The 17,863-nt window shown below is 37.6% G+C and overlaps 1 protein-coding gene across 1 annotated transcript in view; it reads left to right on the forward strand.

Moving 5' to 3' along the window:
* The first annotated feature begins 1,717 nt into the window (after window positions 1–1,717).
* cspg4ba (chondroitin sulfate proteoglycan 4ba) overlaps window positions 1,718–17,863 on the forward strand; it is a 63,989-nt gene continuing 47,843 nt past the window's right edge. The window contains exon 1 of the mRNA XM_057832593.1: window positions 1,718–1,941. Within this exon, the coding sequence (XP_057688576.1) occupies window positions 1,857–1,941 (85 nt within the window). The 5' untranslated portion in view covers window positions 1,718–1,856. The remainder of the gene's footprint in view (window positions 1,942–17,863) is intronic.

The following is a 17,863-nucleotide window of genomic DNA, read 5'->3' on the forward strand; positions in this document are numbered from 1 at the left end:
ATCCTCGAATTCTTAATAGATATGGAAGTAAAACAGTCTCAATTCTTGGTTAAAAGCAAAGTAACCGTGCAGTTAGCGTTTATTTTACATAAATATGTCGAATTACAATGATACTCTGTTCGCGAATGAGGCTAGCGGCCGCCTGATGTAAACAAAGCTTTTCTGGTGAAAATTCTAGTGAACAAAAGCTTAAATCCCCGAATTCTTCATAGATATGGACGTAAAACAGTCTCGATTCTTGGTTAAAAGCAAAAAAAAAAAAAAAAAAAAAAATGTGCAGTTAGCGTTCATTATACGTAAATATGTCGAATTACAATGCTACTCTGTTTGCGAATGAGGCTAGCAGCCGCCTGATGTAAACAGAGCTTTCTGGTAAAAATTCTAGTGAATAAAAGCTTAAATCCCCGAATTCTTCATAGATATGGACGTAAAACAGTCTCGATTCTTGGTTAAAAGCAAAAAAAAACAAAAAAAAAACGTGCAGTTAGCGTTTATTTTACATAAATATGTCGAAGTACAATGCTACTCTGTTAGCGAATGAGGCTAGCAGCTGCCTGACGTAAACAGAGCTTTTCAGGTGAAAATTCTTGCGAATAAATGTTTAAATCCTCGAATTCTTAATAGATATGGAAGTAAAACAGTCTCAATTCTTGGTTAAAAGCAAAGTAACCGTGCAGTTAGCATTTATTTTATGTAAATATGTCGAATTACAATGCTACTATGTTCGCGAATGAGGCTAGCGGCCACCTGACGTAAACAAAGCTTTTCTGGTGAAACTTCTAGTGAATAAAAGCTTAAATCCCCGAATTCTTCATAGATATGGACGTAAAACAGTGTCGATTCTTGGTTAAAAGCAAAAAAAAAAAAAAAAAAAAACGTACAGTTAGCGTTCATTTTACGTAAATATGTCGAATTACAATGCTACTCTGTTTGTGAATGAGGCTAGCGGCCACCTGGCGTACACAGAGTTTTTCTGGTGAAAATTCTTGTGAATAAATGCTTAAATCCTCGAATTCTTCATAGATATGTATGTAAAACAGTCTCAATTCTTGGTTAAAAACAAAAAAAAAATCGTGCAGTTAGTCTTTATTTTACGTAAATATGACGAACTACGATGCCAATGCAGTTGCAGCTGATTTATCCCATTGATTTTTTTCACAATGTTTAAAAATGCATGCATGGTAAGGAAAATATAACAATTACCTTGAATCCTCGAACAAATTACTCCTGAGACAATCCTTCCTGTTTGTGTGCGGTACAGCTTTTGTACTTCTTCAAAAATCCAAGCTTAAATCCGGCTTGGACATGAGCGTGTGCTGTCTTCGAATGACTATTACTAAATTAAGCTCAGCCCGCTACGGTAAGGCTAACGTAAAGAATGACGAAGTGTCCCGTCAATAGAGTATTGAAGTCTATGGTTCCGCCCTAATTTACAGTATAAATGAGCTACAAGGTGCCTGTCAGGCAGAACAGCACCCACTAGCGGGCCGCTTCCGGCCCGCGAACCATGGCTTGGACATCCCTGTAAACATGCCTGGGATAAAAAAAAAAAAAGAATAAAATTAAAGCTTAGTTTTTACTATTGCTGTGTTAAATTAAATATGATCATTTTTAAAAGTTGAATATATACAAAGCATACTTTACGTTTCTCAGTGCTGTTATTTTGGTACGCGCGTTCACGTGAGCAGCACTTGCACGCTCACGAGGCGGAGTTTCTCGAGTCGCGAGTTGGTGGGCTCGCTCGGTGGTCTGTTCGCCAACGCCGCTTTCTCTCAAAGAACCGAACCGTAACGCCATGTCGGACCGAGTGCCGAAGACGTTTGCGAGCATGTGAAATGTCCACCTAGCGAAGGAAGATGTTCTCCTTTGGGAAGAAGTTGCTGATCTTGTGGGTCGCCGGACTGCTTTGGTGCTCGCTGCTGGTCGAGTTTGCGTCGGGAGGTAACTTTATAACTCTTTTACTCGATTAAAAAACACATAACCTGAATCTATTCTGCATATTAACTGTATAATGCCATCTTCTGGGTTGGTGTTACGTTCATTCATTGTTCAAAGGCAGAGTAGTTCAAGCGAACACTACTGAGAAATGCCTAAAAAGGTCAAAAGTGGTGTTAGCTGTTGCTAACTTTTATTTCAAGTGACAATAGTGCTGAAATTATTCAAATATTGAAGTAGTAAGCCACCCATGTTCACTATGCTGTGATTACTGATCATGTCCACTCGCTGTCCAATTTATTAGGGACACCTGTACATTCCTATGTAATGAAATCAAATGTAAAAGCCGTATGAACGTGGTTTATTTTACGTAAAATATTATTTATGATACAGATTTTTGCATACATTTTCTTTTGGTGCTACTGCTTCTACCCACTTTCCATTTTAAGTCACTAAATAAATGGTCCGTAGTTGATGGTAGCTTTGCATCTATGATGATCCTCGTTTTTAGTAGAGGCGGAGCTTATTTACATTACAAAAAATATATTTTTGTTGGTGTGTGTTTAATGTAGTCATTTAGATTTAATAACATTGTAAAGAAATACATATGACATGTTTAATAAAGTATTTTTAAAAAATTATATGTATATATATTTTAATAAATGGTTTTCAAGCACTGCAAATGTCATAATTATGACATAAATGAGAGCTATTTATGTACAATATGTAAACGTATACATGCATATATCTTAACATTTTTGAATAAAATACTGTATTTATGTATTTATTTGTCATTGAAATAGATCCACAATGGACAGAGGGTGCGAAGTTTGAAGCGCGAAGTAGCAGAGGATCACTACCATCTACAGTGCCCTCCATAATTATTGGATTTATAATAATTATGTGTTTTTTAGCTTCTAATATTTTTTTTTCTAAATAATATGGGACCTTAATGGAAAAAAGAGAAAAATCCAACCTTCAATACAAGTGCATTTATTCAGTGGGGGAAAAATCCCACATAAAGAAATAATTATTTGACATCAAATAATGTGTGTCACAATTATTAGCACCCCTGGTGTTAATACTTTGTACAACCCCCTTTTGCCAACAAAACAGCACCTAGTCTTCTCCTATAATGTTTCACAAGATGGGAAAAGACAGAAAGAGGGATCTTCAGCCATTCCTCTTTGCAGAATCTCTCTAAATCATCCAGAGACCTGGGTCCTCTCCTCTGTACGCTCCTCTTCAGCTCACCCCACAGGTTTTCAATGGGGTTGAGGTCTGGGGACTGAGATGGCCATGGGAGGAGCTTGATTTTGTGTCTGGTGAACCATTTCTGTGTAGATTTGGACATATGTTTAGGGTCATTGTTTTGCTGAAAGACCCAGTGACGACGCATCCTCAGCTTTCGGGCAGAGGGCAACAGATTTTGATTTAAAATGTCCTGGTATTTCAAAGCATTCATGATGCCATGCACCCTAACAAGGTTCCCAGGGCCTTTGGAAGCCAAACAGCCCCACAGCATCACTGACCCTCCCCCATACTTCACAGTGGGTATGAGGTGCTGTCTACACGCCAACAAGCTGTTTGGGAGGCATGCACAGAGAAAACCTTTCCTCACTCGCAATCATAAACGCAAACGTCTGGAGTTCGCCAAGCGGTATTGGGGCTTCAACTGGGACCGTGTGCTTTGGTCAGATGAGACCAAGATTGAGCTTTTTGGCAACAAACACTCTAAGTGGGTCTGGCGTGCCACGAAAGATGCGCATGCTGAAAAGCACCTCATACCCACTGTGAAGTATGGTTGTGGGTCAGTGATGCTTTGGGGCTGATTCGCTTCCAAAGGCCCTGGGAACCTTGTTAGGGTGCATGGCATCATGAATGCTTTAAAATACCAGGACATTTGAAATCAAAATCTGTTGCCCGAAAGCTGAAGATGGGTCGTCACTGGGTCTTTCAGCAAGACAATGACCCTAAACATATGGCCAAATCTACACAGAAATGGTTTGCCTGACACAAAATCAAGCTCCTCCCATGGCCATCTCAGTCCCCAGACCTTGTTTTGTTGGCAAAAGGGGGTTGTACAAATTATTAACACCAGCGGTGCTAATAATTGTGACACACATTATTTGATGTCAAATATTTTTTTCTTTATGTGGGATCTTTTCCCCACTGAATAAATGCACTTGTATTGAAGGTTGGATTTTTCTCTTTTTTTCCATTAAGGTCCCATATTATTTAGAAGAAAAAAAATATTAGAAGCTAAAAAACACATCTTAACCAGGGGTGCCAATAATTATGGAGGGCACTGTATAACTTTTTTTAACCTTTTTTTCCAATGGCGTTTTTTCCCCAGACAAAACAGTTTGACCCACCTACACCACTCAAACAACAAAACCACCGCAATTCTCATGCGACGCAGGCTCTTTAATTTGACACCCAGAAATGACCGTACGCCCTAAAACGCGGTTTTTGGGGGGGGGGGGGGTTGGGTCGATTTAAAAAAAAAAAAAAGGAAAAAGTGAAATTTTAAAACTACTTGTCATAGAGCTTTTGTCCAAATCACATCATTTATACATCAAAAAGTCAAGACATGAAGGGGTAGAAAAGTTCTATAGTTTTTGCCAAAAGCATAGGTTTGGCCAAAATTAGCTAAAAACATTCATTTATTTCTATTAACCAAACTTTGACCCCAAAAAATGCCTTAAAATCAACAGAAAGTGACCCTGAGATGTCCCCAAATCAAATTAAAAAAAAACATTGAGTCGTGTTTTCAATTTTTTTCTAGCGGTGTGACTAATTTATATAACTTGTATATAACTTATATACTTGAAGGCGTTGTGCAATGGCTGACGGATGTGACCCGTCAATACAATTATCAAGTCTGTTTCATTCTTCTGGCATATGTCCAAAATAAAGCATTCATTTAGATGTGAATATTCTCTGGAAAAACACATTTATTTCCTTTTCAAAACAAAATTGAACATAAAAAATTCACCCTAAAGTTAAAGTGCAATTTCAGGATTGTTTTTTTTTTCTTCAGAGTACTATTCCCTTTAACCCTTTCATGCACGAATTATTTCATGATTCAGAACATTTTTATATCCGACAGTCGTCTCAAATGTGCGCCCCAGCGGCCAATTGTGGCCCCCAGGACAATATTTTGTGGCCCCCATTTAAAATCCAATTTTAGTGTTGGATAACTTACAAAAATGGATTTAATTTAACGAAGGATCAATTTTTAAAGATATATTTTTTAGGGCTGTCAAACGATTAAAACTTTTAATCAAGTTAATCACAGCTTAAAAATTAATTAATCGTAATTAATCACAATTCAGACCATCTATAAAATATGCCATATTTTTCTGTATATTATTGTTGGAATGGAAAGATAAGACACAAGACGGATATATACATTCAACATACGGTACATAGGTACTGTATTTGTTTGTTATAACAATAATTCTACAAAATCGCATTAACATTATTAACATTCCGTTAAAGTGATCCATGGATAGAAAGACTTGTAGTTCTTAAAAGATAAATGTTAGTACAAGTGATAGAAATGTTATATTAAAACCCCTCTTAATGTTTTCGTTTTAATAAAATTTGTAAAATTTTCAATCAAAAAATAAACTAGTAGCTCGCCATTGTTGATGTCAATAATTACACAATGCTCATGGGTGCTGAAACCCATAAAATCAGTCGCACCCAAGCGCCAGCAGAGAGCGACAAAACACACAAAAAAAACAAGTGACAAGTAGACATTACACTGTGCTGTCATTTTAATCTGTGCGGGGCATGTGCGTTAAATGTGTCAAATATTTTAACGTGATTAATTTTAAAAAATTAATTAACGCCCGTTAACGCGATACTTTTGACAGCCCTAATATTTTTATATAAATTAATAAAAAATAGCCATGAGTAATATTTCAAATTTGATTTATTTTTTTAAATTAAAAGTTCCCTAAAAGTAAATTAAATTAGTGTAAAATAAATTGAATAAAAGAAGAAGAAGGCAAGACATTCTTCTGATAAGTGTGGCTTGTGTGTATTTCTCTTTAGGAATACTGTTTATTTTTGTTTTGTGACCTCACATAGCTTAAACTCCTCGACTGCCATTGGCGGCAAGAGGCGTCCTATCCATTTTAACTAGGAGTTGAAATGGATTGGACATTTATTGTCAAGCATAGGTGTTTTCAATACCAATTTCCCTCTTTTACGAACTACTACAACACATATGACCTGGGCTAATGCTAACTTTTGAATAGAAAAAATTAAATGCTAAAAATAACATAGTCATAAAATTCCCATTTAAAAAAAAAAAACATGGTAAATTTAATATATTATAATCATAATTCATGCACGAATGTCCCAAATTCTCTGTCATTTATAACATTTACATTAAATAAATAAAAAACTGGAGACCTATGAAAAATTTTTGATGCAATTCTTGTATTGGGTTGTATGTTTTTTTTTTTTTTTTTAATTATTATTTGAACATTTAACAGTAACGTAACATGCATGTGTCATTAAAATGGCTTCTTTGAAACTTTTCCACACAGTTAGGATGTGCAACAAAGCGCACGAGGAACAGTCTGGTGATGACAATAGTACGCTCAAGTGACTTCTTTTCCAAAGGGACCGGGCTGTGCTTGTGTGTTATTTTTATGGCTATATATGTTGTTAACACTCATATGTCTATCCATTAACCTCATCTGCTTGATTTCATCCTGGGCATGTGTCACATAAATTCATTGTGCTTCACTCATCTCGGCCGCGCCGGTGGGGATAATCAGGAATCATTTCACAGTGACTCACTCACTCCATCTTGCATTGAAAATAGTAACCGTAGCCAGTGTTGAAAACGATTAATGTGTTGAAGAGTCAATTTTAGGAGATGGCTAAGATTGCACTTTCAAAGAGCATTAAATTGAAATACACAACAAAATTCCCAATTCCCAATGAAACTATGCAGAATTGCACTTTCATTTAACAATAAATTAAAATACCCAAGCTTAGCCTCAAACAGTGTCAAAAATAAATAAATAAATGAGGAACTAAGTACAACAAAAGAACAATTGGCTACCTTGCATGGCAATTGTTCGCGAGCTTAAATGCCATCAGTGGCGCCTCCAGAAATTTTTCATAGGGGTGGCCAGATGGGGCCACTTAAAATCTTGGGGTGGCCAAGACTAAAAGCCATAATTTCAGGTTTTCATTATATTATTGCAGTAAAAAGGTCAGGGGAGAACTATCAGAAAGACGTCAGGACACAACTACTGATATATTTTGGTGTATTGTGTAGTATTTGATGTTACTAATGATTTGATGTGCATAGTCCGTAACTCTCCAGTCAACATTTTGAGTTCCAATTCTGTTTTATTGTGTTATGTATATATTAGGCATAAGGTGTACATTTAACTAGGGCTGTCAAACGATTAAAAATTTTAATCGAGTTAATCACGGCTTAAAAATGAAGTAATTGTAATTAATTGCAATTCAAACCATCTCTAAAATATGCCATATTTTTCTGTAAATTATTGTTGAAATGGAAAGATAAGACAAGACGGATATATACATTCTGTACATAAGTACTGTATTTGTTTATTATAACAATAAATCCACAAGATGGCATTAACATTATTAACATTCTTTCTGTGAAAGGGCTCCACGGATAGAAAGACTTGTAATTCTTAAAGGAAAAATGTGAGTTTGTATATTGTGACTAAATATTGCCATCTAGTGTATTTGTTGAGCTTTCAGTAAATGTTACTGTAGCGACTTAACTGTTCTGCCCAAATGCATGATGGGAAGTGGTGCAACCATGACTGTGTGTGGTGGCTGCAAATGCTATATTTTCTCTGCATTGGGTACACTACAGGGTGTTAAGAAAAAGATCAACTCCTGTCATTCTTCCCCACATCGCTTCCCACAATATTTATAGTTGCTGTGGGAGAGATGACAAAGCTTTTGCCAATTAAAAGCACAGCCCCAATGAATGCGTTTATCTACTCCACTCACATGACACTGCCTCTTATCTCTGTATAGAAGTAAAATGACGCCATTGTAGGCTGTTTGCGGCAATGCGTGAATGAGTCGTACTCCGAATGCGTTAATTGCGATAAATATTTTCACGTTATTAATTTTAAAAAAATAATTACCGCCCGTTAACGCGATAAATTTGACAGCCCTACATTTAACAAAACAAAATGAATGCATTCATTTGGGATGAAATGCATAACTGATGCTTCAACAATCTAACGATATACTGGCAAGCGGGGTGGCCAGTGGGGTGGCCAACCAATTTATAGGGGTGGCCGTGGCCACCCCTGGCCACCCCCTGGTGGCGCCATTGAATGCCATAAAATGCAAGAGTTGTTTTACAGTGGTCTTAACAAATCGTTCAAACACATTTTCCCACAAAAAGACAGCTAAATATACCTATAAATTAAATAATGAATGCATAAAAAACTTATTAGCTCAAACAAAAACTTACCTTATTTCGGTCTTAACAGGGAGCATCTAGATTCAGCCATGTTAAATGAGTTACAGTGGTATGAAAAAGTATCTGAACTTTTTGGAAAGCCTCACATTTCTGCATAAAATCACCATCAAATGTGATCTGGTCTTTGTCAAAATGACACAGATGTGAAAATGGTGTCTGCTTTAACTAAAACCACCCAAACATTGATAGGTTTTCATATTTTCATGAGGATAGCATGCAAACAATGACAGAAAGGGGAAAAATAAGTAAGTGAACCGTCCGCCTAAGGAGACTTAAAGAGCAATTGAAACCAATTTTTACCAAACAATTTAAGTCAGGTGTGTGCTCAATCACTAATGAGTAGAGACGTGCAAAATTTCCGATTCTTGCGTTATTCGCGATTCGGCCTTGGAAGATTGGAGAACGATTCACAAACATCCAAATTCCGATTATTGAATTATACCAGGTAAAGTGGAAATAAAACACAGTCAGCGCGGTCTTCGGGACGCAATGAGGAACGGACCGAGAGTAAATATCATGTGCAGCTAATGCTGCTAGGTTAAAAAAAAAAAAAAACTGACTGCGGCCGTCAGCCGCTATAAACAGCGCCCAGTTGCTAGTTGCTACTACAAACATACGGCAACATACGGCTATGGTAGATATCACATTTCTAGACTAGATGTGAAATGACAGACTTTCCCGCGCTAGTAAACAGGCGCCATCTTAAAGCAGTAGACTTCTCTACAAGGCTCTGTTGTAGAGAACCTAATTACTTTTTATCTAAAATACCCCTAATTTGGCAAAATCTTGATTTGAATCTATCTTTAAATGATGAAACAATTTCACATGTTTCACAAGTATACATGAGGGAAATTATGGAATAACAGGCGCAATTTTAACAGCTTTAACGGTTGATTCACAACATTAAATTAATTAAATGTAGTTTAAAGCTGCTGATACAGAATGGGGACTTGAGTATTTTATTTACTGTTTTTAACCGGTAACTTGATACTAAAATAGTAGTTTGGTTTATTTAGCCTGAGAGTATTTTTGAACAATTTTGGAACAAATATACAAAACATAAAAATAAAAATAAAAAATGGGGGAGGGGGCATCAATAATCGATTTATAATCGATTCAGAGTCTCTGAATCTTAATTGTAATCGAATCGTTAGGTGCCCAAGATTCCCACCTCTACTAATGAATGTTTTAAAGCTGCCCTGCCCACTATAAAACACACACCTGTTAAGAAATGTTTTGATGAGAAGCATTGTCTGATGTCCATCATGGCTCGGTCAAAAGAGCTGTCTGAAGGCTTGCGATCAAGGATTGTTGCTTTTTATAAAGCTGGGAAAGGATACAAAACCATCTCTAAAAGTGTGGCTGTTCATCAATTGACAGTCAGAGAAGTTGTCTACAAATGGAGAGAGTTTGGCACCATTGCTTCTCTGCCGAGGAGTGGCCGTCCACCAAAGATGACGCCAAGAGTTCAGTGCAGAATACTCAGAGAGGTAAAAAAAGAACCCTAGAGTGTCTGCTAAAGACTTACAGAAATCACTGGCACAGTCCAAAATCTCCGTGCACACATCAACTAAATGTAAAACTATGGCCAAGAATGGTGTTAATGGGAGGACTCCACGGAGGAAGCCACTGCCGTCTAAAAAAAAACCAAAACATTGTTGCTGGTTTAATGTTCGCAAAAAGGCACTTGGACACTCCACAAAGTTTTGGCAAAATTCTTTTTGGACTGATGAAACCAAAGTTGAATTCTTTGGGAGTTACACACAACATCATGTGTGGAGGAAAAATGAAACCACTCGCCAATAGAGCTGGGAATCTTTGAGCACCTAACGATTCGATTACGATTCAGAGGCTCCGATTCGATTATAAAACGATTATTGATGCACCCCCCCCTTTTTTTTTTTTTTTTTATGTTTTGTACATTAGTTCCAAAATTGTTCAAAAATACTCTCAGAGTAAACCAAACTACTATTTCAGTATCAAGTTAACATCTAGCAGTAAACAAATATACAAAAAGAACAGTAAATAAAAAAACTCCAGTCCCCATTCTGTATCAGCAGCTTTAAACTACATTCAATTAATTTAATGTTGTGAATCAACCGTTAAAGTTGTTAAAATTGCTCCCGTTATTCCATAATTTCCCTAAAGTTTTAAAACTATTTTAAAGATAGATTCAAGTCAATATTTTACCGATTTAGGAGTATTTTAGATAAAAAGTTAATTAGGTTTGCTTGGAAGGTTCGCTAGAACAGCCTTGCAGGGAAGTGTACTGCTTTAAGATGGCGGCCGTTTATAACGCACGCATCTAGCTTTTTGTAGATGTGCTGCTAACGCTACCAAATCCATATAGCATCTAGTCCTATATAAATGATATCTACCGTAACATTATGTGGATGGACTTTTGTAACAGCTTTTCGGCAGCAGTCAGGTATGTTGTGTCTTTTTATCTCGTGGCATGAGTTGAGCTAGAGCCATGAGTTGAGCATTTGCGTTACCCAAGGAACCGGGTAATGAGAAGCATGATGTTTAGCTACTCTCGCTCCGTTCATTGCGTCCCGAAGACCGCGCGGCGCGCTGAGCGTGTTGTACTTCCGCTTTACTTGGCATATTTCAATAATCGGAATTTGGATGTTTTTGAATCGTTCTTGAATCTTCCACGGCCGAATCGCGAATAATCTAAGAATCGGAAATTTTGCACACCTCTACTCGCCAACATCAACACCTCATCCCCACCGTGAAGCACGGTGGGGGCATCATGATTTGGGGCTGTTTTGCTGCCTCACGGCCTGGACAACTTGCAATAATTAATGGAAGAATGAATTCAAAAGTTTTGCAGGAAAAACTGAGGCCGTCTGTCAGACAGTTGAAACTAAAAAAAAAAAAAATAAGGGATGAATGCTGCAACAAGACAATGATCCAAAACACAGAAGTAAATCAACTTCAGAATGGTTTCAGAAGAACAAAATACACGTTCTGAAGTGGCCAAGTCAAAGTCCAGACTTGAACCCCATTGAGATGCTGTGACATGACCTCAAGACAGCGATTCATGCCAGACATCCCAGGAATCTGACTGAACTACAGCAGTTTTGTAGAGAACATTAGTCCTAATCAATGTGCCAGACTGATCTGCAGCTACAGGAAGTGTCTGGTTAAAGTTATTGCTGCCAAAGGGGGGGGGGCACAAAACACTGCCTTCTGTCATTGTTTGCATAGTATCCTCATTAAAATATGAAAAACTATCAATTTTTGGATGGTGTTAGTTAAAGCAGACAGTTTTTTCATCTGTGTGATTTTGACAACGATCAGGTCACATTGGATGGTGATTTTATGCAGAAATTCCAAAAAGTTCAGACACTTTTTCATACCACTTTAAGTATGATGAACACTAAAAAGTATTTCAAAATCGTCTCAGTGAACAAGGAATAAGTAGCGTATACTGCTATATTTTACTTCAAGGTGTGTCTGGACCAGATTTTCCTTCGGTGATATCACAGCAAAATTGTGTTTCATGATGCAGTACTTGCATCCCTTTGTGCCTATACAGATTACTGGAGTATTGTAAGAAGCTTGTTCCCGGTGTAGAGCTTTGACAAACACAAAGAGACACTTGAGTCAAGTTGTATCTCCGATTTGTTGGATAAACTTTAGCACACAAGCAGTGACAAGCTCTGGTTTTGCCTCTCTAATTAACAATAAAGACCGGCTTTGTTGTGAGCTGAGCTGACAGAACATGCTTCTTTTTATTGCTACAGTTTGTCTTCTCACTCATTGGCGTCATTTCCAAAATGTACTTGTTTCAAGAGTTTGTCGCAATATAGCCACTAGCATCTTTTTTTTTCACCAAAAAGGTTTGGGCTTTAAAAAATTAATTATGATTAGTTTATTAGAAAAGATTTTAAAAGGTTACATTTTCAAAAAATGGGTGATTCTCATGAAAGCTATGCATTACAGTAATGAAGTAGATTTACCAACTAGCTTAAAATAGCAGAACGCAATGATGACTCAGCCATTTTTTGTCATCAACAGTTTGAGCTACCCAATATTTTTTCCAGTAAAATCATTGTATATACTACAGGTTGACCGATATGGGATTTGCTGGTACCGCTATTCAAAGCTGATATTAGTCCCCGAGTTACGTTTTTTTTTTTTAAATATCTCGTCCGCCACATCTCAGCATTGATGGTAAGTACAGCAACTCGAGTAACTCGAGTTTTAAAACTGATCCGAGTAATTTTATTCGCCTCGAGGAATCATTGAATTTTGGCAGCTCTAAGCATCACATTTTGCCCGGACTACTTTTAATGCGGGACAACGCACTGACGTCACTTGCATTGAGAAAGAAGCAATAATACCTGACTGCAGCCGACAGCTGCCACAAATGATGCCGATGTTGCTAAAAACTGCGCCCGAATGATGCTACGGTGGTAACAGGTAGCGTCTGATTCAGCTCATAGATATCACATGTATATAGAACTAGATGCGAAATAACACTCGCCGGCGTTAGTAAATAGCCACCATCTTAAAGCAGTATACTTCTCAGCGCTAATAAATAAGATTAACGTTACTATACCCTGCTAACATAATGTTAGCCCTGCAGAGGGCTAGGTTTCTATTAATTATGACTATTGTCGAAGCGTGGCTAACGTGTCTTACATACAGTATTTATTTAATCTGTAAAAATACGGCGCTGTAGAGTAATGAGGGTATAAAATGAAAACATAATAAAGCTAACTGTCAATGTTAGCTCAGTCGTCATTTCTTGATAAAACACCAAGTAGCACTGGTGCCTAATGTGCTCTAATACAGCAGGTATCATACATTTATTTTGAACACTGCAAAAACTCAAAATCCTATCAGGACTTACAATTTACAACTTAAAACTTAACTAAAACTTCAAAATACCTTGACACAAGTGGAAAATCAATTGAAACGTGGGAAAAACACCAAATTTTAAGTGATGTGTGTAAGCGTAATGACATTTTTAGGTAAGAAATGAGATTTATTTTTTCTAAAGCTCTAAGTGTTTTTTTTAGTGAAACCTGTGTTTTTTTTTTCCTAGTCACATCTGAGATGTTTTCAGCAATGTACACCAAAAATAAAGACATTGATTGTCTAAAAATGGTTGAATATGAGTTGAAATGTCTTGTTTTCTCATGTATATGGCGGAAAACACAGACAAGACTGAAAAAGCAGTTTCTGCTCATTCACTCCTCTTTAAAAGAAACTGCTGCATTTTAAGCCAAAACAACTGTTGTGTTTGATAGAACAATATGTCTGTATGCTACCATAGCAGATTCATGGCGCATGAAGCCCCCGAACTATTTTTAATTTGCCCGTTTTACACTGAAAACTTGCGTTTACAGACGTCACACAGCCACTTTTGTTTCAACCCAGCCATAAAACGAAGGCAATTAATTATATTTATTATTCAAAATGTCTGTCATTTTTAGATTAGAATCATTAATTGATGTCTAATAGTTCGTTTAAAAAAAAAATTTAAAAAAAAACGACTTTAAAAAATTATTCACTCGCATATTTTAAACTTTTAAACAAATTACATCACAATGAAAAAAATGGCGTCTGTAAAAAAGTCTCGGATCTTTATCTCATAACTATCGCTTAATTGTATTTTATTTGTTTCGGTCGCATTTTTCCGATATCTCAGATGATAAATAATTGATCCAAAGAAAGAAAAATTGGAAAAAAATATTTAAAAAGGTAAATATATGAAAAAGAAAATCTCGACCACTCCTTGATGTCTGCGATTTCTGCATCGCGATCCTTGTTATATTACCATGTTTCACCCCTAAAATCCCCCAAAAATCCAGCTTTGGCCATTCACAGCTGTGTCTTGACACTCAGTGATACATGCTACATAGAGGTTTTGGATCGAAACAAGGTAAGTACTCGATAATATCTCGTTAAAGTCATGGCGTCTGTAATTCTGCTCTCGCGTGCTCTCGCCTCCAGATAGGGTTTTGCTGTTTAAATTTTTTTTTTTTTTAAATGCCCTCCTGTTCAAAATTTTTCTTCTCCCAGAAAATTGAGATTTTATGCTTTCCAATGATGTGTCACACATGCATATCGGACAATTTTGAAAGTTGGCTAAATTGGGGGTCTCAGAGCAGAACTTCAATTCACCTGAGTGTTTTCCGCCAAATTTATAATTGCTCTTTACCTTTGAAAACGTTTTATCCGATTACTCGATTAATCGATAGAATTTTCAGTCGAATACTCGATTACTAAAATATTCAAAAGCTGCAACCATAACTCGGTCATTTTTTTCATCAGCAATATTTTATGTACATTGATTCATTGTACTGTATATACTACAGGTCGACACACATGGGATTTCCTGGTACCGATATTTTTAAAAAATTCCGATATACAAAGCTGATTTTGTAAGCCAATATTTGAGGCCGTGTAATTAATTATTTTAAGCACGTAGATGATAGAGGCAATGATGACCTAAAGGATTAATTCGGTCTAATGCTACCAAACCAACGAACATAGCAGTTCTTTTTATGAGTATTGTTGAAATTCGCCTCCCCAGACAAGCCGCACGGAAACAGCGACAGCTGAACAAAGTGCCGCTCTGCCGATGCTGCCTCCGCGCGCGCCAACCGGGAAGGCGGAACTTCGCATGTTCATCTCTGATATTAACCCTTTGTACTTACTCCATGTTCCAAAAGTTTGAAAAAGACTCACTGAAAGCAGGTTGACAATGTATTCGTCGACAATGGTCAAAAACAAGGCAAAAACAGACGACGGAGGGACTATTCTGGATCCAAAACAAGGCTACATGTTTCCGAGCAGCAAATCTGTCTCATCTCAGTGTCCAGTGTTTTTTTAAGTCCGTGGGCCGGCCGAAGGTGTGTCCAGGCGTTGCTTTGGGATCATCCCTCTCTGGCCGGTTTCGGGCTGTTTAGGTTCGCGCGTGGATGGAATGTGGTTGCCACAGCGACCGACGCTGGTCTTGACGTCACAAGCGCCTGCTATCAACTTTCTTATCCGGGCTGGCACTACTTGTTTTAGGACAAAGCGCGCTGGTCTTTGTCCTTGTTCGTTTGTCGGGAGGACTGATTGCCAGAGTTTGGTGCGTCAATCTTGCTCGTGGCACACACGTTTTGGGCTTTTGTGATAAGATGGCGTTGTGTATCTATTCTGTTTCTTTAAACTATGGTGTGCTATTTATTTTACATTAGGTGTGTTAGAGTAGTGCAGTCCTACAGTGAATATGAGAAATGATACTATTCCCTGATTGATTATATTACGTGTGTTCGAGTAATGCAAACAGTTAGACGGTGCCTACGAGAAACGGTACCATTTTTCCTTTTCCCCCTCATGAGCGCCGATAAGGTGATTCACTTTACTGTGTTCAAGGCCACTGAGTGGAATCTGCCTAAACTATAGTTAAATGTATGAGTTATACTAATGTAAACAATTATATGGTGTGTGCGCGAACGGTACCTTTTCCCTTCAGTATACACGCTGAGCAAGAACAGTACATTTTTTTCGATTTATTAAATCCACTGGGACGTCACAGCGAGATGTAAACAAGTGAGAGTTGAAGAGCTTGCTGTGCTAATGCTAATTCAAATGCTATGCTAATGCTACAAGTTACATTTAGAGTGTAAGGATCACTCAGTAAACACCTTAAAAGGCTGAAGCAACATTGCATATTCTCTCATGCAAGATAAAAAAATCGTACAATATTGACAAAATAGAGGAGCTTGAAGCTTCCTTTAGCAGCCGGCCTTCAAGCTGCTGCGGGGTCCTTCCGGTGTCCTACCATCGGTCAGCAGCAGCCACAGTTGCCCACACAAATGCCTGAAAAAAAATCATTTTTTTCCCGGCTTATTTTCTTTGTTAATCCATATATCGACCTCTAATGTTTAGCATCGTCAATGGCACAGAAAATATTCAGCATTTTTCTTGCATTTGTTACATATGCAAACTAGGTTGGATGATTTATTCTCTGTGGAAGTATTTGCTCCACTGAGTGCTTTCCTCTTTATCGCTCCTATTTGGTTGTGATTGTTAATTAAACCGTCATTACCTGACTGTCCTAGATTTGAACTCCCAGTCAGTCAGACGCAAGGACATTGTGTCCGTTAGGGAATTATCAAATGAAGCCATCATAATTCTACAGAAAGTGAATTCACTGTTCATCCCTCTCAGTGAGGAGATAGAAAAAAATCTGTGACATTTTGCCCTTTTACTGGACTGACGAGGATGGACATGCACGCTCAGATGCATTTTGGTGTGATCACAATGACGTTTAATATGTCTGACTGAGTGTCACGCTCGCTTAAAAACACAGGTCTCCCCTCAAAATGCACTTTGCTTGGCAGAGCTGCGTTCTTGGACAGTGGCCGAAAAGACATTAGGCATATACTAGGGTGTGAATGGAATACTATCTTTTCTCGTATTTACTGTTTGCATATGAAAGCTAAGACCCTCCCTCTCAAATGATTTTGAATGTACAAAAATATATTTTTTTCACTGAAGAAAGATTTATCATTTAATGAAGACATAAAGATCGTATTTTGGCAAGACAAAAGTTTTGTCGCCAACAAAAAGTAGTGTGAAAATTGAACAAACAATGTACTTCAAATACAAAAATATGTTACATAACATTAGCAAATTAAGTAGTGGTGCTGTGAGATCCAAATTTAATATTTTGTATGACTTCCATGGGCTTGAAGGACTGCGTCCATGCGGTTTGGCAAGGATTCATACAATTTATTGATGAAGTCATCAGGAACATCAAAGAAGGCAGTCTTGCATGCCTCCCTGAGTTCATCAACATTCTTGGGTTGTGTCTTCCATGCTTCCTTTTTCATCCTGTTCATGTCTGGTGACTGGACTGGTCAGTCCTGGAGGATCTTGATCTTCTTTGCCTTGAGGAACTTTGAGGTTGAAGTATGCGATGGAGCACCATCCTGCTGCAGAATTTGTCCCTTTTTATGGTCAGGAATGTAAGAGGCAGCTAAGATTTGTTAATATTTCAGACTATTTATGGTTCCTTCCACCCTGGAGATCTCTCAGGGTGGAAGGAACCATAAATAGTCTGAAATATTATAATATTATAATTATAATTATTATAATATTATAATATATATAAATACTGTGTGGCATTTGCCAAGGCCCACAGCCTGTCAAAAGGATGGACGCTGGAAAAGTGGCAAAAGGTGGATTTTTTTTCAGATGAATCTTCCATTAAATTATACCACAGTCGCCGCAAATATTGCAGAAGACCTACTGGAGCCCGCATGGATCCGAGATTCACTCAGAAAACAGTGAAGTTTGGTGGTGGCAAAATCACGGTCTGGGGTTACATTCAGTATGGGGGTGTGCAAGAGATCTGCAGGGTGGAAGGCAACATAAATAGTCTGAAATATCAACAAATCTTAGCTG

This window comes from Corythoichthys intestinalis, chromosome 3 (genome assembly GCF_030265065.1).
Source record: "Corythoichthys intestinalis isolate RoL2023-P3 chromosome 3, ASM3026506v1, whole genome shotgun sequence".
Taxonomy (NCBI): domain Eukaryota; kingdom Metazoa; phylum Chordata; class Actinopteri; order Syngnathiformes; family Syngnathidae; genus Corythoichthys; species Corythoichthys intestinalis.